This window comes from Penicillium chrysogenum (genome assembly GCF_028827035.1).
Source record: "Penicillium chrysogenum strain IBT 35668 chromosome Unknown utg000002l_segment0_segment0, whole genome shotgun sequence".
Lineage (NCBI taxonomy): Eukaryota > Fungi > Ascomycota > Eurotiomycetes > Eurotiales > Aspergillaceae > Penicillium > Penicillium chrysogenum.
In genome coordinates, this window is record NW_026622750.1 from 1,299,734 (window position 1) to 1,323,037 (window position 23,304).

At 43.5% G+C, this 23,304-nt stretch overlaps 8 protein-coding genes across 8 annotated transcripts; 2 read left to right on the top strand and 6 right to left on the bottom strand.

Annotated features, from left to right (window-relative positions):
- Positions 1–1,937: 1,937 nt before the first annotated feature.
- On the bottom strand, positions 1,938–2,180 carry N7489_004044 (uncharacterized protein; the record flags this gene model as incomplete). The annotated part of the gene is made up of 1 exon (XM_056709796.1): positions 1,938–2,180. The coding sequence occupies one exon, from the start codon at positions 2,178–2,180 to the stop codon at positions 1,938–1,940; it is 243 nt and encodes an 80-aa protein (XP_056568217.1).
- Positions 2,181–2,394: 214 nt separating this feature from the next.
- Positions 2,395–2,592, bottom strand: N7489_004045 (uncharacterized protein; the record flags this gene model as incomplete). The annotated part of the gene is made up of 1 exon (XM_056709797.1): positions 2,395–2,592. One exon carries the CDS (start codon positions 2,590–2,592, stop codon positions 2,395–2,397), a length of 198 nt encoding a protein of 65 aa, XP_056568218.1.
- Positions 2,593–11,952: 9,360 nt separating this feature from the next.
- N7489_004046 (FAD-dependent oxidoreductase) lies at positions 11,953–13,207 on the bottom strand (the record flags this gene model as incomplete). Its single annotated transcript, XM_056709798.1, has 2 exons — positions 11,953–12,194; positions 12,244–13,207. The coding sequence occupies 2 exons, from the start codon at positions 13,205–13,207 to the stop codon at positions 11,953–11,955; spliced, it is 1,206 nt and encodes a 401-aa protein (XP_056568219.1).
- A 267-nt stretch (positions 13,208–13,474) lies between these two features.
- Positions 13,475–14,574, top strand: N7489_004047 (alpha/beta hydrolase; the record flags this gene model as incomplete). The annotated part of the gene is made up of 2 exons (XM_056709799.1): positions 13,475–13,769; positions 13,832–14,574. The coding sequence occupies 2 exons, from the start codon at positions 13,475–13,477 to the stop codon at positions 14,572–14,574; spliced, it is 1,038 nt and encodes a 345-aa protein (XP_056568220.1).
- A 378-nt stretch (positions 14,575–14,952) lies between these two features.
- Positions 14,953–16,111, bottom strand: N7489_004048 (uncharacterized protein; the record flags this gene model as incomplete). Its single annotated transcript, XM_056709800.1, has 3 exons — positions 14,953–15,257; positions 15,315–15,540; positions 15,599–16,111. 3 exons carry the CDS (start codon positions 16,109–16,111, stop codon positions 14,953–14,955), a joined length of 1,044 nt encoding a protein of 347 aa, XP_056568221.1.
- Positions 16,112–16,480: 369 nt separating this feature from the next.
- N7489_004049 (uncharacterized protein) lies at positions 16,481–18,199 on the bottom strand (the record flags this gene model as incomplete). Its single annotated transcript, XM_056709801.1, has 6 exons — positions 16,481–16,685; positions 16,739–16,824; positions 16,876–16,941; positions 16,990–17,663; positions 17,718–17,976; positions 18,029–18,199. The coding sequence occupies 6 exons, from the start codon at positions 18,197–18,199 to the stop codon at positions 16,481–16,483; spliced, it is 1,461 nt and encodes a 486-aa protein (XP_056568222.1).
- Positions 18,200–18,624: 425 nt separating this feature from the next.
- N7489_004050 (uncharacterized protein) lies at positions 18,625–20,128 on the top strand (the record flags this gene model as incomplete). The annotated part of the gene is made up of 6 exons (XM_056709802.1): positions 18,625–18,840; positions 18,889–18,981; positions 19,032–19,229; positions 19,285–19,639; positions 19,691–19,753; positions 19,806–20,128. 6 exons carry the CDS (start codon positions 18,625–18,627, stop codon positions 20,126–20,128), a joined length of 1,248 nt encoding a protein of 415 aa, XP_056568223.1.
- Positions 20,129–20,243: 115 nt separating this feature from the next.
- On the bottom strand, positions 20,244–22,121 carry N7489_004051 (uncharacterized protein; the record flags this gene model as incomplete). Its single annotated transcript, XM_056709803.1, has 5 exons — positions 20,244–21,169; positions 21,220–21,764; positions 21,816–21,918; positions 21,979–22,021; positions 22,077–22,121. The coding sequence occupies 5 exons, from the start codon at positions 22,119–22,121 to the stop codon at positions 20,244–20,246; spliced, it is 1,662 nt and encodes a 553-aa protein (XP_056568224.1).
- Positions 22,122–23,304: the final 1,183 nt, after the last annotated feature.

Below are 23,304 nucleotides of genomic sequence, written 5' to 3' on the forward strand. Positions count from 1 at the left end.
CGCAAAGCCCTATAGATCGATGGTCGTGTACCTAACTAAGGGACTAATACACGGAGGATCCTAGCCGATGGATACTTCTATATCGGAGGAGAATCCGGGATAACTAGCGTTTTTGAGTACCGACCACAACCGGTGCAATGCTATAACTACTAGGAGGTTAGTCATAAGGCATTCTAATATAAGAAGATCTAGAAATGCGTAAAATACGCGACGGAGGGCTATCACTATAGTCACTATAATCACACGGTTCCGAAGTGCGTTCTATATAGTGGACCGCACGAATCGTATAGTAAGAACTGCCGGAAACTCTACCTATCACGCTATGAATAGGTCACTCCGGATAATCTAGCTAAATATAAGGAAATAGGGAGTAGTGTATAAAAGCCTAATAAACGATAAAGATACTCAAAACGTAGTGGCGTTAGCGACCTAGGAACCCTAGGCGAGGTGGATTTAAGGCCGGCTCTTAACCTCCCCGATAGGATATCATAAATAGACTAAGATAGTGCCCTCCACCTAGAGGGAAGGGAGATAGGCAATCCGAAGTATGCTTTGGGTTAATAGGGATATAGAAGCGGGGTAAGTGCGGATCGAGTCGCTAGATCTAACAGCGGCTGTGATTCGACTTCCCGAATAACTTATCTTTATAGTATTAGTTTACGTGGAAGGAGGGGAGGCGTCTATATTAAGCGACGTATACGATCGCCTAAGAAAGGCTATTATAAAGGTACGGCGAGATATAGGGATAGTGGTAGAGATCATGATCATAGGAGATTTTAACCGCTATAATCAACTTTAGGGAGGGGACGATATGTCCTTTAAGTAGGCAAGGCGAAGCGGATCCGATTATTAACCTTATAAACGAATTTGCACTTAGCAGCCTACTTAAGCGAGGCACTAAGATATAGCACGGCGGAGGATATAGTAGGGACTACGAGTCGACTATCGACCTTATCTTAGCCTCGGAAAACTTGACGGACTCTATAATTAAGTGTGCAATACTTAGGACCGACTACGGCTCGGACCACAACGCTATTAAGACTATATTTAATTTCCCGTGGCCGATCCTAAAATATTAGGAACGGCTTCTACTAAAGAATACGCTATAGAACGAGATTAATACTAGAATCGCGGGCACCCTAGCCGCCACTCCGTCAGAAGGCATAGTATAGCAGAAAACCGATCGACTAATGTCTATAGTCTCGGACGCGGTGTATAACTTAACTCCGAGAGCGAAGCCGTCGCTACACGCGAAGCGGTGGTGGATAACTGACCTAATATAACTGCGTTATATATATATATACTAGCGAAATCACGCTCGTTCGGAGCGACGGGCGGGGCGAAAAGTACCTCGGTTCGAAAGGATAGCCTAGGACGCGGCGAAACAATACCACGATGCCATCCGTAAATAAAAGAAGAAGCACTAGAATAAGTTTCTCGTAGATAACGACAATATATAGAAAGTAGCGAAGTATCTAAAGTCCGGGGAGGATACGGCATTTAGGAAATTACCGTAGCTCGTTAGAGCAGATAGGACTACCACCGCTAACCATATAGAGCAAGCAGAGGAGTTGCTTTCTAAATTCTTCCCACCCCTACCGGATAACATTAACGATGAAGGGATCAGACTATAAAGAGAGCCAGTGGAGATGCCGGCCATCACCCTAGAGGAGGTAGAACGACAGCTTCTTACAGCGAAATCGTGGAAGGCGCCGGGAGAGGACGGCCTGCCGGCGATAGTTTGGAAGATAACGTGGCCCACGGTCAAGTACCGGGTCCTTGAACTATTCCAGGCGTCGCTGGCCGAAGGCTCGTTACCAAGACAGTGGAGACACACGAAGATCATACCGCTCAAAAAGCCGAATAAAGAAAATTACACCATTGCAAAATCATGGAGACCGATCTCACTCCTAGCGACACTGGGCAAGATACTAGAATCAGTAGTTGCAGAAAGGATCTCGCACGCGGTGGAAACCCACGGCTTGCTCCCGACCAGCCACTTTAGAGCCCGGAAACAGCGGTCCGCGGAGCAATGGAGGGGAGTATTCCGGCTCGGTGAGATCGGTCTCGGAGGAATCGGGCTCGAACGGTCTATCATCGTCGGTATCGATAGGAGAGGTACAAGAGGATTCGCTCGTGATTCCATGGTTGCTGGCATTGGGCGACCGACGACGACGCATGGCTACTAGATTTCACCGACCGTGCGAAGGAACTATCTCGGAGCTCGAGACGTTTTAATACACGACTGAATGGAAGAAAGAACGACGAAAGATCAGAGCAGAGCTTTGGAGTGGCACTTAAGTCGGAATGAGGACAGTGTTGGACGGAGGATGGATGGTCGGTTGGGAAGAGGATATTTATAGCCATGGCGACTGGGTACTAGCCGGGATGTGACTAGTGTGGTGCTGAAGGGGCCATTTTCGGCGTCCCCCTCTTAGGAGTGGTGGAGCGATTGAGGAGCCTTCTGGGAATCCAGGATGTAAGCGCGCTCGTGACGAGATGGCCGTCTGAGGAGAAAGCGGTGAGTGGTGTGCGGTGCGTGGTCGAAAGGGGCGGGAGCGTGGCGGAGGGAGGTTGCTGAAAGGCGGCCATTTTTGGCGTCACCTGCCGCCGGAAAAGGCAGTCAAATAGCAAAACGCAATTCTTTATAGGTAAAAATAGAGAGATAAAGGAAAAAATAGGGTAAAAAAATGGGTAGTAGACCCCTCCCCTATACTCTAAGAGAGGAAGTAAGAGCTTTATAGATAAAGAACTACTAATTTTGTATATAAACCTACCTATAGAGACCTTAGTTAGCTTTCACTTCCACTCTCTAGTATTTACCCCGGTAAGGTAGGATAAATTAGGATAACTTCCCCCCTTCACTTTCTCACTTCTTATACCTTTCCGCCTCTCCCTCTTATAACTAGATTTTATCCTACCGGCCGTTTTTACTAATTTCTAGTCTATTACACGCCTTTATCGACCTTAGTAAGTGATTCTTAACCCTATAAGACCCCTTTTCCTAGCTTTAAAGCGCGTTTTAGCGTGTCTAGATCGGCTAGGTACGGTTATAACTAACGCTTTTTAGGTATTTTTATTAGACCTACCCGCTATACCGCGTCGCTATCGATATCTAGTTAACCTATAGCGTACGAGGCGATCGACCTAGTCTATAGATAAAGCCTTAACTAGTATCTATTATATCCCCTTCGATACGCCTAGAGACTCTTAGCCTAAGTCTTATATAAAAACCTATACTAGTACCCGAAAACGCGTAGGAACTATAGCCGAGAGCCTATCCTCGCCTTATACTATATCTTTAACCGGCGGTTTTACCGCTATAAATAGCCCCCCGCCTACGACTAGCCCTATATCTCCTACTAATACTACTTCCGAGACTAGCCCTAAGCCGGTCGTTAGCCCTATATCCTATAAACCGACCTTAGAGCCCTTAAGCGCGGCCGATCCTAGCCCTATAACTATAATATATAGTAACGCTAAACTTATAGCGTACTATATAATATAGACCCTATTAGATATATAGTTTCCGGGTCTATATTATTATATACGCGTTTACTAACCTTATTGTATAGGTACACTAAATATATCTACCGATAGTATACCGTTCCTTAGCGGCCTAAACGATACTATAATAGATAAACTATTTACGCGAATAGTCGCTAAACGTATATTTATTAACTAGCGTCTTATATATACCGGCGCTAATTATAAGGCGCGGTCTAGAAACCCCCTCCGCTCTATTATTATATAGGTATATAGACTTACTATCCTAGCTAATAGCGTATATATATTTTACGCCGCTAGAAAAGGCCCTTTCTCTTACTACTATATCCTATTTATCTCTATAGGGGACTAGTCTGTTATCTAGTAGTTATAGTTATACGTAAGTTACTTATATAATTCGAACGATAACTCCTATTCGTTCTGTAGGGACCTACTTATATAGCTTATTAATAAAGTATACGCCTAAAACCCCTCTAACCTTCGCCTTTATAACTTAGATACTATATCCGCCGCTATTACTAAGTCCGTTTCTTCGGCTAAGTCTATTACTAAGTCCTTAGCTATAGAGTCGGTCCCTTCCTCTAGCTATTATAAGGGTAAGGCCGGTAATACGCCTATTAAGCTTTAACGCGTTAGTGCCGCTAGTCTATCTAGAATAAAGGATAAAGGAAAGGGCTATACTATAGCTAAAGAGACCCCTATAAAAAAGCGAAAGGCCGCTAATACCCCCGCCTCTACTAAAAAGCGACCGAAAACCGGCGTAAAGCCCGCTATTAAGCCTACTCCGAAGCCTATCGCTAAATCTACCCTAAAGCCTACTATATAATCTAATAGCGGCTTCCCCGCCCCTTATATTTATATCGGAAAATTTCCTATCTAGCCTAATTATAACGACCGTTAGTATAACTCCCCTATAGACTATAAGGCTATACGTTAATATAAGGACGATAACGCGTTAGTAGTAGCGTATATAGCGTTAAAGATAGTTTATAACTATATAAACTTCGATCTAAAGCTCTTTTAGAATATATTTAGAGTATATAACCTAATTTCTAAGTCCGAAGACGAGCTTACGCCTATTAAAGAGAAGGAGAAGGAAGAGGACGACCTATTTATAGCCGCTTTTAAAGTATAAATTTCCCCCTCTTATACTAATAATAGAGGGTATAAACCCTTATAAATAATTTTTCTTATTTTCTATAGTAGCACCTATATAATCTACCTACTTTTACTTTTCTCGCCCTAGTTAGACTAGTATTTACCTACTTTTAGGCCGAAATATAGTGCTTTTTCTCTTTAGTTTTTTAATAATAACGGAATAATAACTATAAATAGGTATATAAACTAATCTAAGCTAGTTTAAACTAGCTTTTAATAAATATCCTTTACCGATTCTTACCCTAAGGATACTAAGAATATCGTAGATATAGTATTATCCTCGGATTTATAGTTATTTTCTTCCGAATTCTATTTATTAGTATCTAATAGGCCTAGTATAGACGTATTTCTACTATCGTTTTACCGTTTTTTCTTCTAACCTTATACCTATATTTTAGTAATTAGATATTTAGCGATAGCTTCCTCCCCTATAAACTTATAGCGTATACCGCTACGCTAGAATTCTTACTACTTATCCTATATAAACGTCGATAGGTCGGCGTATATAGATAGCGGGGGTTCGACCTTATCTAGGATCCTATAGAGTTCTTTAGGGCGGTTAATCTTTACTCCCGCCCTTTTTAGCGCGGACCTTCCTATAGGCGAGGCCTATATACGTAGATTATCGCCTATATTTATATCTAGGAGCCTCGCTCTATTAATAAGGTTTCTTAGGATATATCCCCTAGGTTTAGCTAAGGTATATATACTTAGTAGGTAACTCTATAATACCTTATATAGCCCGAACTATATATTCTTATACTTCTTTTTTACTTCGTTTCGCACTAATACCTAATTCTTTAGCTAGAATCCTATTTTCGTAACTACTATATTATAAATTCGCTACTTTTTAATAGCGTAAACTAGTAGTAGCTCGTTTACCTTTAACTAAGCGTTTAAGAGGCGTTAGATCTACCCTTCCCGGTTCTCTTATAGTTATAGGTTAGGGGAATCGTCGTTATTAGCTATTATCTATAGGTATACTCTATATACTAAGAAATATAGGCTCCTTTTCGATACTATATATTCGCGAATATATACTATAAATACCGCCTAGATAAGGTACTTATCCTATAAATATATAGGCTTATCTATAAGGTATTTTATAAGTATCCGTCTAATAAGCCTATTAAAGTTCTCTACCTTACCGTTTATTTAGGGGTAATAGAGTGTTATTATATAGTAATAGGCCTAGATTAGCTATAGAAAGTGATATATAGCGCTAGAGAGAAGGTTTAGGCTATTAAATAAGATTAGCTCTATAAACGCGCTATAATATATATAAATATCTCGGTATAAGAACTAGGCTAAGGCCTCCTCTATAGCGTCCGGAACGGCGCGCGCTACTAGCTACCCTATAGTATAGTCGATCGCGGTAATAATCTAGCGATTACTATTAAAGGTAGTTAGTAATTAACTAATTAGGTCGATTCTCTAGTACTTAAATAGCCGTTCGCCCTTTATTACTATATACTAAGCGGCCTTACACTCTAAACTAGCGTATAAACCTTAAGAAACCTAATAGTTTAGATAGAAGTGTACTACTTCCTCGATATCTACTCTTATAGAGGGCTACTATCTATAGGGGCGAATCACCCTATATAGGCTAGGAAAGCCTAGATAGCTAAACTCTTAGTAGGAGTTATAGACGAGATCCTTATAGAACGGAGCCTTAAGATATAGGGATATCTCTCTATTATTATAAGCGTAAACTAGTTAGCGGTTAACCTCTAATAACACGCGTCTATTAATTAGTATATCCTAGAAACTTAGGCGTATAGTAAATTTCTTTATAGCCTAAGCGGTCGCGCGGTTATCCGATTCTATACTATTATCTAGGAACCGGATTATTACCGCTAACTAATCTTCTTTAGAGACGCTATATATAGCCCTCGCTATAGTAAGATAGATATCCTAGCTAGCCTAGTATTAGCTTATATTTATAGGAGTTTTACCGATTAGATCTAGTCGTCGACTAATAGTATCTATAATAATATTTTCCGAGCCCTTTTAGTAGCGTATAGCTAGCCGATATTCCTAGAACTTAACGACCTAGCGAGCTAGGCGTTTACTATACTCTTTTATAGTATTAAAATACTATAAGCTAGTATTATTAGTGATAATTATAGTCTTAAACTAGTTACTATCGATATATCGATCCTATATATAAATAGCCTCTTTAATAGCTAAGAGTTCTTTCTTATATATAGGATAGTTAAACTCCGCTCTATAAAGCTTCCTACTATTATATACGACTAGATAGAGGACTCTATTATCGTCCTTTTATATAAGGATAGCCCTAAGGGCCTATTCTAACGTATTAGTTTTAATTATATATAGCTTATTATAATTAGGTTATTTTAGGATAGGTATAGAGACTAGTAATTCTTTAATTCTATAAAACGCGTTTTTATAGGCGGTCGTCTATATAATAGGGCGGAAACGTTTCCTTTATAGGGAGGTATCGCTCTCTTTTAATAGTTTATATAGCGGGATATAGATTTTCGTAAAGTCTTTAATAAACCGGTAGTAGTATATAGCTAGGCCTATAAACTAGTATATATTATATACGTTTTTCGGCTTTAGCTAGGCGTCTATAGAAGCGGTTTTAGCTATAAGAGGATAAATATAGCCGTTTCCGATAATATATCTATAAAATTCTAGCTCTTAGATAGCGAATTAGTATTTCACTAAAGAAGCGTATAATTTCTATTCCGTTAGTAAGGCTAAGACTTACTCTAGATATTAGTAGTATTCGTCTAAGGACGCTAAAAAGACTAGTATATCGTCGAGGTAAACTACCGCGCTTTAGCTAAGTATAAGCTATAGCGTATTATTAATTATAGATTAGAACGTCGCTAGCGCGTTATAAAGCCCGAATAGTATCGTAAGCTATTTATATTTACCCTATATAGTATTAAAGACCGTTTTTTCTACTACGCCCTCCCTTATATAGATCTACTAGTATCCTATAGTTAGGTCGATTTTCGATAGGAATTTAGCGTTACTAATAATATCTAAGAGTTCCTAGATCTATAGTAAAGGGTATCTATTCTTCTCTATAATTTAGTTTAAGGCTTAATAGTCGATATATATACGCTACTTTCTATTTAGTTTCTTAGCGAATACTATTAAGAACCCTTATATACTATTAGAATAGCGAATTAGGCCCTTTTTAATAAGCTCTTTAATCTACTACACTTATTTGTCTAGTTTCTCCGCTAAAAGGGTATAGATATTAATATTTATAGGCTTAGCGTCGCCTATATCGATATCGTACGCGATATTCCGCTCTAGCGGTAGGGCTATAAAGAGCTCTAAGCGAAATATATCCTTATATTTCTAAAGGATCCCTTATATCTATAGGTTTTTATACTTTAGTAGTTCTAACTATAATATAGAGGGGTTTTTAGGGGTAGCTTATATTATAAAGAGCCGCGCCTCTATATTTCGTTTATAGAAGATATATATAATATATCTTATAGAGATAAGGTTAGTATATATATCTCCCTTTATAATTATATATAAGCTAATAGTAGGGTATACCTTATACGTCCTATATATATAGTCTATTAACGATATAATAGATATCTACTAATTAATATATAGGTTTTTATTATATAAAAAGTCGCGTCTAAAGATAATATTATATTCGGTCTCTAAAACCTACACTCTAATATAGCCTATCTACCCTCCTATCCTAATAGGTAGGATAATAAACCTAGCTATCTTAACTTATTTACTATTAGTAATAGTAACTAGTAGTAGGATCTTAGGCTTATGTACCCTTACCGCGCTATATAGCTTCTAAACGATATAAGGCGCGATAAATATATTACTCGCGCTACTATTAAAAAGTATATAGGCGAGAATAGGGTCTATCGCTAGTATCTATATTTTTCTCTAGTAGTATATTAGCGAATCGCCTATAACGTTTAGAGAGGCTAATAAATATAGCGATTTTAGGCGGCGTTTATAGTACTATCGCCGCCTAGTTTTCCTTTTCTACTACTATAAGAGGATTAACTTTAGCCGGATTTATATCTAATCGGTAGTGTCTTAGCGTAGATCTAATAGATCCTCCGCGTCTAGGGGCGGAAATTTAGGAGCCTTTTAAAGGTAGCCGATAAGGGCTTCTATATTATATAGCTATACTAGTTTTCCGCCGGTTATATATAGCGGCGGGATAAGCTCTTCTACCTTTTTTTAGTTTCTTCTATCTTCGGCGCTTAACACTTTTAGGCGAGGTAACTAACCTTCCTATAGTTATAGTATATATACGTCTCTAGGCCCTATTATATAGCTATAGCTATAAGCTCTATAGTATCGAGGTCGGGAGCGGCTACCTTCTATTAGTAGTTTACGATTATAGCGCCTATCTTATAATTAATAAAAAGGAGTTCGATATTATATATCTCTATAGGTTAATTCTTTTCTACCGCCTACTAGGCCTAGAAATCTAGTTTCGTCCTAGCGATAAAATAGTAAATAAGTAATTATTCTAGGATCCCTATATTTAGGTCTATAGCCGTTTACTTTAATCTAGATATATATTTAGTAATCGATATATATCCTTATTTTATATTATCGAACCTCTCTTATAGGCGTTTATAGCTAATATATTCTATAAACTCGCGCTAAACCTATATTTTAAACCTTTCCTAGCTTTTAAAAGGTTCTAAACCTTTAATAGTCTAGGCCTATATATAGTTCTTAAGCCGCTCGCTAGCGTCTTTTATTAGTTTACTATTAGTATAGATAACCCTTACTATACTAGGAGTTTTATATCTAGTTAGAGCCACTAGCTTATTAAAGTATTAATTATAGTCGATTGTCTACTTAAAAGTAGCGTTATTTAAGATAGTGCCTAAATAGTTTTCGATAGCGCGTAGGTTATTTAGTATAGATTTCTTAATATCCTTATCTATATTACTAAAGTCGTTATTATTCCTACGTATAAAAACTTATAAGGATATAGCTATAGAATACGCTATAGTCGATTATAGCGGTAGGACTATTACTAATAGTAGCGCTAGTAGCCGATCGGCTAAAAGAGAACTTAGCTATAAGAGCTCGGCCTAGTATATTTCTAGCGCTCTTACTTATTAAGCGGCTTTATATAGAACTAGATAAACGGCCTTAAACGCTATAGTCTAATATATATATAAGTATATATTCGCCTCTCTAGTTATAAAAGCGTCTAAAGCCTACTAGACTTCTATAGGAAGTCTTATATAGACTTACTTAGGGCTCTTAATAGGAGGTTTAGGGGTACTTATATTATTAGTTACTTTAGGGAATTATAAAATTTATCTAGTAGTGGTTTATACTACCGTTCTACTATAGGAGAGCCTTTCTTTTAAGCTAAAGGCGCTACTCTCCTTAGATATAGATCTATTCAAACCTATCTATCGCGGACGTATAGGGGGAATATAAGTTTACGTAGCTATTCCTATACGTTCTCCCTCGCTTTAGGTCGTATAACTATAGTACGTAGTAGTAAACCTCTTAGGGGCCTACCTCTACCGGGTTACCTCTTATAGGTATCCCTTAGTATATTATCACTATCCCCTTTCCTCTAGACCGCTACTCTATACGTTCGGAGTGTATAGTTATTTTTATAAACGCTCTAGATAATAGGTCCGCTAGATCGTATATCGGGCGCGGGTACGGGTAAGGGAGCGTAGATACTCGCGTATAGTATTATTTATAAGGGTTTACGCTATTATATAGGCTTACCCGTACCGCCCTTAGGCCTCTATAGAAGGAGCCTTTAAACCGATATACTACTAGATATGATTTAGAAAGGATCGTATGGTTTTATATTAGACGGGGAGTACTAAACACCTATATATACCCTAGTACGGGGGCGTAAACCGTCTACTATAGTAAATACTATAGTGGACTAGGACCGAGTCCGCACGGTCACGTGACCGGTTATATGACCTCACGTGACCGTAAGTGAGCTTACGGATCTCACTAGTGTATACTACTATAAAGCTATTCTCGTACTTATAGTGATAATTCTATCTATTTCTCCGTATTAGATAAGTATTAGATTTAGCTCTTAATTAATCTATCGATTAACCGGTTAAGACTATAGTTCTTAAGGATTAAGGTTACTATTAAGTTATAAAGTTAGTTAGTTTTAGTAGGAAAATAGGGAGTGTATAAAGACTTAATAACCTATATATAGCTCCGCGTAATAAAAGAAATTAAAGATATAAATAGAAACCCTATATAATCTAGTAAACTAAGAAAAGGGAGAGTAAGAAAAGAAAGGAAGAGATTAATAATCTAACTAGTAGAGGCTAGCTTATATACTAACTAGCTAGTAAATAATAGAGGCCTTATATCTAATAAACTAGGTATTAGCCTAGCTACTATAACGTACCCCTTTAGGCTAAGCTTTATCCCCTAAAGTTATATTTCTTAGGGATAGATCCTACTCCTACGCCTACTCCTATATCTAGACTATCTAGCTATACTAGACCTCGAAGTTATCTTTATTCTAGAGAACGTCCTAGAATTTATAGAGTGTAAACGAGCCGGGATCTAGGAGACCGCTTATCTAGGTGATATTTTTATATTCTCCGAGAAGGGTACTCTATTTATCTATAGTAGGAGCTATAATAAAATAGGATAACGATATAAGACAATACGATAGCCTCTTATAAGACGAGCTATATAGAGCTGGCTAACCGCTTATAAGGCGAGCTAGCTAAGCTATAAGACAGCCGCTTATAAGGCGAGCTACAGCGCCCTTTAGCGGCGAGAATGGTAAAGAACGATAATTTTAACGATGAAAAGCGATGCACAAATAGCTCTGTAAAAGAGAGAGGGCCCATAACCTAATCCGGCAAAGCCAGAAGGGGGGAGAGTGAAGGAAGGAAGAGATTGATGATCTGACTGACAGAAGCTAGTTAACTACCTACCTAGTTAGCAAACAATGGAGGCCTGACACCTGAAAAACCAGGTATAAGCCTGGCTGCCATAACCAACAAGAATGCATAAATCACATCCCTGTCATGTATGCATCACTTCACTTGATCTTTTTTTTTTTCGATAACCAAGTTCGGCCTTTCTCTTGAGGCTACATGCTACCAGGGAGATGAAGGAAGAAGAAAGGTGTGATAATGAATATATGGAAAGGAGGCTGTATATGAAGCCTCCATGGACGAAGAGAATGGCAAAAGCTCAGTCTGCACATAAAGAGGGAAAGACATAAAGACATCCCACATATTTCAACACTTTCGCATACCATTTGATGCACAAATTTTCACTTAATCACTTGGCAAATACAGCCCTCTTGGTCAATATAGCTGATGTTTCATCTAGCCTTCCCCAGTCATGCGCGTCTCGGCAGGCCTGGCGGCTTAGCCGAACTGCATGACTCGTGCGATCCCTCATTTCCCTTTCGCAACGATCGATCGCCTCAGATGTGAGAGCAGAGCCACTATATATTTGTTCAACGGCCTCCATAAGACGGTAGGCATCCAGAAGACCATGGTTAGCGGCCTCCCCACGATCTGCAACAGTCAGCGTAAACCACAGCTGACTTGGGTATCCAATACTTACACATAGTCATAGCATGAGCCGCGTCTCCTGCTAAAGTCACCCGGCCCCCCTGATTGTCCCATCCAAGACACTCCCAATCTGCGAGCTTGATTTCGGTGACAGGTGTTCCGACCGGAATCCGATCGACTGCCCGTTGAAGGAATGGCACAAATCCTTGCGCTCGCTGCTTCATGTTTGCCAAACGATACTCGTCAGTAGCTCCTACTTTGTCTTCTGGCCCTCTCTCCGACCAGGACATGCAAATCTGTGCTCGGTACCGTTCATCTTTTGTTCCTGCCGTTCCGTTGATCTGTGGTGTCTCCAGCATCGAGAACCAGAAGAAGGTTCCAGTGGGAGGATAACATCCCTGAAAGAGCAATGGATCCATCTCTTTCAATGGTTTGATTTCCTCTGGAGTGAAGTCCACAGCGGCTCCTGTGAAATTGATACCAAGAGGTACATTTTCGAAGGCGTCTGGTCGGAGAACTTGTCGGATCATGGAGCGGCTGCCATCGATACCAACAACAAGGCTTCCTTTTACAGTGACCTGATCATCGAATAATAATCGCACTCGATCCGCTTCCGAAGTGTCCACACCTACCACGCGTCGTCCCCAATGAACATGATCCTCGATACCATGTAGCAAAGCGCGGCGCATCCTTTCCCGATTCACACGCCATCGGCGGTTAGGGGGAATCTTGAACTTCGGCTGTCCCGTTTCGAGGTTGATGAACAGAAAATTCCCGCTGTCATTGCGTGCGACGTCTGGATCAACTTGTACATCTTGGATGCGCGCCAGGGTTTCTTGTGGCAACATCTTTTCCAAATACTCCAGGGCCCAGTGTAAGGTGATGGCCCAACCTTGACCGCGCGCTTCAGGGTTTGCATCGCGCTCGTATATTTCAAAAGGGATGTTCTTTTGCTTCAATGCTTGGCCAAGTGTTAGACCGACAATGCCGGCGCCCACGATAAGTACAGGATCCATGGTGTGTGTTGAGATAATACCACTTCGCCATTACCGCCCTTTTTGTATCATAAATGGTGGAAAAAGGTCATCAGTCCAACCGTTCCTTATCCGACTTTGTATACATCCCCGTCGCATAGATAAAATGCGGGGTCAATCTTGTTCCTATCCGACGGCAAATTCCGACGGGTTGGTTAGCATCACTTGGAGAACTTGAATCACCTCGGTATTCAAATATAAGGTCATATGAACGATTGAATTTACAATATTCACCTCACAGATTCAATCATGTCGCACGAGGCTCTCAATCCCATTCATCCCTCCGTCCTCCCCCACCTTGACCCAGTGTTCGTTCAACTATACAATGAACACGTCGCTGACACACCCGGGGGCCCAATTGATCTCGCGGTCTTGCGCACAAAATATTCTGTATTGTACTCGTATGGAACCGGCCCTGCTCCGGACTGCGCGCGCATTTATGATGCCCAAGTGCCTGGTCACAACGGAGACCTGATTCCCGTTCGCGTATACGAGCCTTCCTCACCAGGGCCATGGCCAGTGCATATTGATTTCCACGGCGGAGGTAAGAATATTCATACTGAAACAGTCCAGAAAGAAGAAGCTTGTGACTAACAAATTTAATAGGCTGGGGCCTAGGCGACCTTGACACGGAATCACACATTTGCAAGCACTTCTGCGTCAAAGCAAATGTCTGCGTGATTGACGTCGACTATCGCCTCGTACCCGAACACGCGTTCCCAGTTGGGATTCAAGACTCGTTTGCTGCCCTGCAGCACATCCACGCCCAGGGTGCGCAGCAGTTCAATATCGACCCGACCCGAATCTCTCTAGGCGGAGTCTCAGCTGGAGGCAACATCGCCCTAGTATGCGCACATCTAGCCCGTGATGCCAATGTCCCCCTTAAGCTGGTAGCTGTCGGTACACCTACTGTCGACGATATCTCGAAATACAAGTCCGCAGCCGACGCGCCATGGCCCTCGATGCAGAGTATGGAGCATGCGCCAACCCTCAACTGGGCCCGACTGAAGTGGTTTGATAACCTCAAGTGGCAGAGCATTGCACCCGAAGGGCCGACCAGAGACTCGCAGCTTGCTGCGGTAAAGTGGTATGCTAACATACTTGGCGCGCCGGACTTTACTGGCCTACCCAAGACGGTCATCTATACCGCTGGTTGTGATCCGCTGCGTGACGAGGGCGAGGCCTATGCGCAGAAACTGATTGCAGGTGGAAATGAGGTTACCCAAAAGCGATTTGCTGGTGTTCCGCATCCGTTTATGCATATGGATAAAGGCAAGTCTTCCCTCCGTGTTTATAAAGAGTATGCTGACTTCCTTCTTAGACCTCTGGCAGGCGAAAGAATTTATTGATCTGACGGCTGAACATATTAAGGCTGCGTTACATTCGTGATGGGGATATAGATTGTTGGAATGCAAATTACTACTACAATAAACCTTTTGAGTGATATTTCAAGTTTCCGGACCGAATTTAGAGTGATGTAGTGGAGTAGGATGTAAAAATGTAACATAAAACGATCACAAATTTACCCCTTACATCAAAATATCCCCAGAACGATGACATGTAAAAGCTGTTGTTCGTGTGGATCGATGTAAGAATTACATGTTGAGAAGGTATCTCTACCTGTGGTTTTATGGAGGAGTTTGCAAATCCTCAAATCGATCGATAGGTTGAATATTTCTGGACTGACTATGAGTGATATGTTGAATTGCAGATACATAGTTCACATATTAACGTCCCTCCATGTCGTATAGCTGCTCTGCCAAGGGGATAATTGACTGCTCTAGTCCCCGAAACTTGACTCCCAACATCTGTTGCACCTTTGATGAATCACAGGAGTAGTGTGTGTCAGCAATGCGTTTCCCGGGTTCTCCCACTGGCACACGCTGTCTATCTGGAAGTCGGGAGCGAACGACATCGGCAATTTCCTGTGTATCGTAGGATCCCTGAGTCACTAGGAACCTTTCATGCCCCGTTCCCGAGAATGTCAGGGCCTTGAGACTTGTCTCAGACAGATCTTCAACGTCAATCCAAACTTTGGAAGATATCTATATGTCAGTTCACATTCCATGATATTACGGAAAAGACATACCGGGAGCTTTCGTGGGCGGTATTTCTCCCTCGTTTCCGGCACTCAACACCTGCCAGACAATCTGGTTACTAGCATTTAGCTGAGATAGAGATGACACTGGATGGATCATTTGACCAAACACCATTCCAGGACACAGAGTAACGAGTTGGTATTGCACGGAGTTATCACGAACATAATCCCAAGCAGCGCGCTCAGCGACAACCTTCGAAGCACGATATGCGACAGGCTGGAATTGGTCAGCGATGCACACACAAGACAGAAGAATCGCGAGAATGAGTACTTACCACAGCAGCAGCATTCACTCCATCCTCATATGTCAACGGACACCAATCTTTCTCGGTATACACTGACCCCGGCTGCAAGCCAAGACTAGCGTCATAGACACTAGCAAAACTGGACATGATCACCACCCGTCGGATAGTAGAATGCTGTTTAGCGGCTTCACACACGACCTGTGTACCTCGAACCGCAGGGATCATCAATTTCTCTTCAAATTCCCCCGGTACAGCATCGTAGTTGAAAGCCGAAGCCAAGTGTAGCACAGACTGGCAGCCTTGCAGTGTTGCAGAGAAAGCCTGTAAATCGGTGGGATCTGGCACGACGACCAGTTCGAGGTGAGAGAGATTTTGAACACCGGCCAAAGCGAGCGCGTTGCGCGTGTCATATGCCTTCTGGGAAGAGCGTACTGTTGCCCGAACGCGGTAGTTGGATCGCAGGAGAGTCGCGATGCAGTGGGCAGCAATGAAGCCGTTGCCGCCTGTCACCAGTACCAATGATGCGGGGTCGATAGGAGCCATTTTCGATTAGACTTGATATAATTAAAAGGCGGCAGAGACAGGATTGGTTATAGGTAATTATAAGTGAACAGTCGGTTGGGTTTATGTTTACCCTGAGATCGGAGCTGCTTGCGCCGCCGTCGGATAGATAGTCTGACGCCTGGCACCGGTGATATTTCGCGCACGACTCATTCCGCGTCTGGGGGCCAAGTGAATCATGAATCATCGGGGATCAAAATTCACTGGGACAAATTAATGCTTGGCCACAAATCCAACTATGGGAATTACAGCAGCTGTGTAAATTGAATCACCTACGGAAAGAACCCAGGGGAGAAATATAGTTCAAGATAGTTCGGCCTCTAGGACCAACGCGCTTCAGTAACGAATAGGTTAATATACATAGCGGAAATTCTCATCATCATGAACATCATGTACTGTCCGCTTCTCAGCCAAACGTGTTTCTACGCGACTACGTGCCGGCATGCCCAGCCGATCTGCGGTGGAGTTGCGCTTCCCATATACAATGCGCAAAGCAGTGGAGACGACGATGGCGGCAGCATTTGCAGCGACAATGGTGATCTTTGCAGGAATATACCTGTTGAAACAATAAGCTAGATCCATGTTGATCAATCAAATGTCATGGCTTACCGAGGAGCATCCTTTGCCTGGAAGGTTTGAGGTCCGATAATGTTCGCAATGCTGAATGCAGCAGATACCAGGGCCGCACCAGAAACCTAGAATAGTCAGTACAGGAATACATGGGGTGGGGTGATGAGGCGCTATACCTTCATTGTGTATCCCTTGAAATTTGCACCTGTCCAAGCAAAAATCAGGGCCAGAGGAGCGACAGTCTATTTGGATTAGCCGTTTGGACTTGCTTGGATTAACCAAATACATACCGTGTTGACCAGATAGATACCAGCTAAGGAACCGCCTTGATTTCCAGCGGGGAGAAAAGACATCAAACAAGACCCCAGTAGTGTTGGAAGCAGTAGCAAGTCAATTGCGAGCCATCGCGAAAATCCCTTTGAGATTGCGTACGTAGAAACCATAGTCGCCACAATACTCACAACACCAGAAGGCATGTTCAGTAATGCACTTTCTTCGGAGGTATATCCGAAGTCCTTTATCAGGATGGCGGAGAAAGTGGTAATCACACTACTTGGGAATGTGATGAGGATAGTAAGCAAGACGAGAAGCCAAGTCTGGAGGTCTCCGAATGCTTCAAGAACCGATCGCAACCGGAAGACTTTGACACCCACGCCAGCTTGATCGTCAGTTAGTCGCTGTGCAATGCGTCGCTTTTCTGAATCATTGAGAAACTTGGCTTCATCCGGAGTGTTAGGGAGAAAGAAGATGACAAGCAACGAAACCAAGATATTGACAACACCAATGACGACGAACATAATACGCCAGCCACCGAAAGACATATTTACCGGGGCTTGTTGAGCGGCAAACGAGATGAGCCCGCCAACGAGCTGCCCGGCGCCTAAGCCACAGTACCAGAACCCATAACGTGGTGTCGATTCCGCACGAACGTACCACATACTCGTATACATTGTGAGAGAGGGTGCTGGAAAGGAGTTAGTTAGCGTCTAATTGTGGGCTATTTTATGGATTATCTCACCAATGACAGCCTCCATTAATCCCAGGAGGATTCTGAGGGCGAGCATGTGGGAGAAGTTCTTCGCAGCAGAGGAACAGCACAAAATGATACCCCAGCAGAAAACATTGACCCCAAGTACTTTTATCACTGGAAACCGCTGCAAAAGAGCTCCCTGAGGAATCTCTGCCACGGCATATGCAATGAAGAAGGCCGTTGCTAACCAGGAGAAATCATTGCCGGTCATCCCTAAGTCATCCTGCAATCCCATCACGTTTGCGTACTTGAACTTGTCAGCTGGTATCACATTAGTGTCATAGAGCTGGTGTACATACGTTGATGGATATCTTGTCAATCATCTGCAAGAAGTAAGTCATGAACATAAGGGGCAGAATGTGCCAGTCAAGCTTGCGAAGCAACTTCTTGTCGTCCATTGCAATGCTTCCCAGAGCACAATCCTCAGCAGGGTCATATTTATCAGCCAGTTTGATGTTTTTATCCATCATGTCAGTTGCTTTGAAGGGGTAAAGAATATGTGAGAACCTGGGTACACCAATCCAAGCATATTATCGGTTGGTGGATTGGCTTTATGAACGAGCTGAGATGGAATGTCAGCCTTCGCGAGATAACAGCTCAACAAGTTGTCCAAACCTTCTTTCTCCGCATGATGATATCCTCGCAGCCACTGGCGTGTCTGCGTCAAAGTAAAAATACAAAATGGCAAAGATCAGCAGTGGAGAAGCCAAGGGATGCAACCGTCGGATAGATAAAGGCCCTCGCCGTCGCTTATCGCGAGATACCAGAAGAGAAGCCGAAACAAGTGAGACCGATGCGATCCGACGTAGTTGAGAGAAGATGTGATGGAAGTATATATTATGAGAGATGAAGAGGTGTCTCATGGGTTGTAGAACCATCCCTGATTCAAGTCATCATGCCCTCTCGCACCGACTCGCCTCTTCAAGTCGCAATTATCGGCGCCGGCCTCGGTGGTCTCGCAGCCGCTGTGGCATTGCGTCGTCAAGGCCATGCCGTCACCGTTTTTGAGAGATATGATTTTGCGGGCGAAGTTGGCGCATCGCTTAGTGCGGCGTCGAACGGATCTCGTTTCTTGGAAGAATGGGGAGTCGACGTAAAGGCAGCTAAGCCGGTATGTCTCGGAGAGTCTGGCGAGAAAAACAACTAATGGTTAGACAAGGTTATTCTTAAACAACTTATAATGCACAATTGGTCCGATGGTGAGGTGCAAAGCACATACCCTCTTGGCGATTACAAGTCCAAGTTTGGCACAGTAAGGCTCGACTATGAAGTCAAGGGGCAGTTGACGCTGATAGGAGGTAGGATTACAACAACTTTCACCGCATTGACATTCACAAACAACTCCTCAAGTCCGCATTCGAGGCGCCCGGTGAGGGTCCAAAGTGCGAATTGAAGGTGAACTTCAAGGCGACCGATGTTAATGCGGAGGACGGTGTTATCCAATTCGAGAATGGCGCTACAGCGTCAGCGGATATTATTGTGGCCGCTGATGGTATCCGGGTACGGCCGAAGAATTGAAACATTGACGTTCGGAAGCTGACATTCGAGACACCAGTCTCTCACACGAAAGCAGATCGGGATCACACCAGACTTTGAGATGTCCACCTCGTGCTGCTACCGATGCATTATCGGGGCTGATAAACTCCGGTCTCTCGGTCTAGAGGATTATATCTCAAATGAGGCCATCGAGTACTGGGGCGGAATGGGAATCAACAAGATTGTCATGTCGCCCTGCAGCAACGGTGAAGTCGTGAGCTGTTACTGCTTCTACCCAGCATCCCACAATAATGTCCGTGAAGATGGCTGGAACATTAGTGCTTCGCCGCAGCAGTTGGTCGAAACCTTCCCAGATCTCGATCCAAGAATGAAGACCTTGATGCTAAATGCCGAGGATATCAAGATGTGGCGATGTAAGATACGCACTTTTCGATGCAACAATTCAGTGCTGACATATAGTCCAGTGTATAAGCACCAGCCCTATCCTTACTGGGTGAAAGGCAAGGTTTGCCTTCTTGGGGATGCCGGTGAGTGTCTTTTATTGATTCGAAAGGCCGGAATGGACTAACACGCTTCTAGCCCATCCCATGATGCCTGATCAATCACAAGGCTCCTGTATGGCCTTTGAGGATGCCGGGGCCCTGGGTCTTGTCTTTCACAAGAATTTCAGGGAGGAGTATGGGGCCTCAGAAGGACTTGCTCTTTACGAAAAGATGCGGAAAGAGAGGGCTACGCGCGTACAGGAAGCGAGCTTCAGAGCTCGTGAGAACCTCAACGAGCGAATTGGTTGGAGCTCGTCTATAGATCGACCAGACAAGTTGACTATCGAGGAGGTTTGCGGATACAACATGAAAGATCATCTGGCGGAGCTGGTTAGAGAGCGAGGGGCAGCCAGGATGTGATATTGCTTGGAACTTCCTTTGTACGTGCTTCTAGTAGACGAAATGCAATGTATTTTTCAAGACATAACCATCCCTCATCCCAAATGTACACCACACGCGAAGGTGTGGACGAAGTCTAGACAAAGACTACACCAGGAAACTGACTATATCGTACAGAAGCCCAGTTCGCATTTGGAGTGTTGTCTCCACCCTTCCAAACAGTCTCCAACAGTTGGCGCGCATGGTGGATGTGGGTAAACCCCAACGTATTTTCCATCACCATCAGACGCTCTTTCACTATCATTCGGCGCTCGACGCTAATACTACTGGATCCAGCAATGACAAGCGGGAAAAGCAAACACCCCTCGACCCTGCTAGCATATGGGATTTGCTGTACAGAGTCAAGGATAGTGACGACCGATCTCTCCACTACTTCATGCATGAGGTCATAGCCCTCAACAATTTGGTGTAGCCGAAGGCGGATCGCCCATTCAAAGGCAGTAGTAGCGCGGTCAGTGTCCGACGCAGGATCAACAAACAAAATTTCGGAATCGTAATCAGCGCGCCACTCATTAATTCGATTTTCAATGTGCGCCGCTGCTGCTCGGAAGCCGATTTCTGATAGCTCATCAATGCGCCTGCTGCGATGATTGGCCAAGAGATTGACCATTCCCAACAAATCGAATAACGCAGGCGAAATACCATATATGGCATCTGTGGATTTGGTGCTGTCAAGCTCCGGTACACTGCTGCGTCGGAAAGAGCTCGTAAGTTCCGTCATGCTGTCGCTGTTTTGCAGCAGAGGTGCCTTGCAACGAGAGATGGTCGACATGGAATCCAAATAGCGAAATAAACTGACGCAGAATGCCCACTCATCCGACGAAACCAGCGACTGGAAGGGGTGGGACTTCAGGATTACACTAGCAGCCTTCAGATGCCATTTCCAGACACGGGACGTGCCATCGATCAACTCAGTTAAACATAGCAAGAGCACTGTAGCACATGCTTCGAAAATAGATTGCCTATCCGAGCAACCCAGTAGCTGATTTACTTGGGTTAATGCTGGGAAATATCAGCCACTAGTAGAACCCCGGTCAATGGAGACTTCCTACCTTTGCCTTGGCGATTCAGAGCACTTCCCCAGATAGCCGGATGGACCCTCTTCCAGTGACAGCCACTTAAACTCAAAATAACACTCGTGACCGTATCCGAACCTGCCGCCAGGGGTAATAGTGTGACAAGGAATGGATTCCGATCCGAATCATGAGATCGACAGAGCGCCCTTGATACAACACGGATATAGTGGTTAAATAGTGACCTGTCTTCCTCCGTGCGCAGATGTGGGTTCACTGAAACAGGCGACAGGTCCAAGGGCAAAGCTACAGAGTTCTGCCTTGGGAATGGGTGAGGGAAGAGCGTGGCAATGAATTCCTCTGCTTCACAGGGGCTAATGGGGCTAAGCATAGACGGACCACCATCGGGGTCATTAATCGGATCTGTATCAGCAGGTTCCGTCGCATCGGAGGTAGGAGAACAAGAAGCAACGACTGTGGGGCTGTTTAATACGACTTCTGGTGTACTTTCTCGCCACTGACAGCGGATATTCAGACGCCGGCAGTCACTGCAGGTAGGACGACATTCATCGCATTTCTTCTTCCTAAATCCGATCAGCTTCCGACGGAAGGAATCGTAACCTCCAGTAGCTTACCTCGCCTTGCAGGAGAGACAGCCGCCGCGGGACCGCGATGCACGGGGCCGTCGGGTGGGCGTATCCCTACCGGAACTAGCTGGTTTGCAGGGATGGCCCAGACCTGTAGCCAAGATATTAATTATTGATGCGGGATGTCTCAATATAGGGACGGGATGCATACGCTTGCAGCGCTCGCAAGGAAGCCTGCCATCGCATCGTTGCTTCTACTATCATAGATTAGAGCCAGACAAATCTTCACCGAAGGTTATATGCACTGACGATACGAGAGCAACGGGCACAGACACGACGACTAGGGGTGCTCATTTTCGTGATGAAGGGTAGTCACAGGCAAGGAGAGAACTCAGATCCGACGGTTTGCCCTTCTTATCGGAGCCTTCCGACTTGATAAGAAGTGCCTCCTCCAATCATTTGCTTGCGATACAAGCACCAGACTGGAAGTAACCGAAGTGCGGGGAAACAAGGCCGTTGGTCTAATCTGGTTTAGCGTTCCCCGGATTTCTGCCGAGTTTCCAAAAAGTTACATTGTTACTTACCTAGGTACCTAGTTAGGGACGTACCTAGGTACGTAGGTAACGTCCACGGGTATTTCACAGCCAGAGATCCGACCTTGGAAGCTGCACGCACAAGTGAGGTCAATATCCTATGCACGACATCAATTATCTGCAAAAGCTTGAGCTCTACTATAGAAACGTCTACAAAGCGGAGGTAAATGGTTCAGTTAGAGTAATATAGGACTTGGCAATTGAAATTTTCTGTCTCTAGGAGTGTATCTTTTTATTTACGACAGTAATTGGATAAATCGCTATATCACAGCCCCAGCGCACAGTACCAAAGAGATACCAGTAACCAACTACTTACGAGCTACGTTGTCTGAACAACCAGGTATCGAGTATCTGAATACGAATCGGATCCTCTGATCCCAGGACAGAGAGGAGGGAAACAGGATATATTCTTTACATGTAAACAGAGGGTAAACAAATAGCTTGGTGGAAAGGTAAAAAAAAGGCATTCGGCGGATAGTCTACCTCAGCATCTTCAGCGTCATTATCCAATCAAACGTACTAGTACTAGTATCCTAACCAACCACACCGAACCCAACCTTGGAAGTAATAGTCAGTATTGCTGATAAATCAGCTAGTAGGGACCGTAACGAACACACTGTGGCCCTTTACAAGCCAACGACGAGAGAGAGAGGAGATGGGCATGAAGTGATCAACAAAAACATATCATGACCATGCGTTTAATATATTTATCTACTCCAGTAGAGCTATCTAGCATAGTTTCATGGAGCCAAGTGGAGAAGAACCTAAAAGCCACAAAATGTGCCAAAGGGAATACTAAATAAGCAAAGTCTCAATCCAATATGAAACATGAAGACCCCATGAGGAGAACGTGGCGACATGAAGCTGCGAAGACAGGTGCCGGCACCAACTTTGTACCGCAGTGCTTCCGTTCCGAAGTTACTTCCGACCCGAGCAATAGGGAA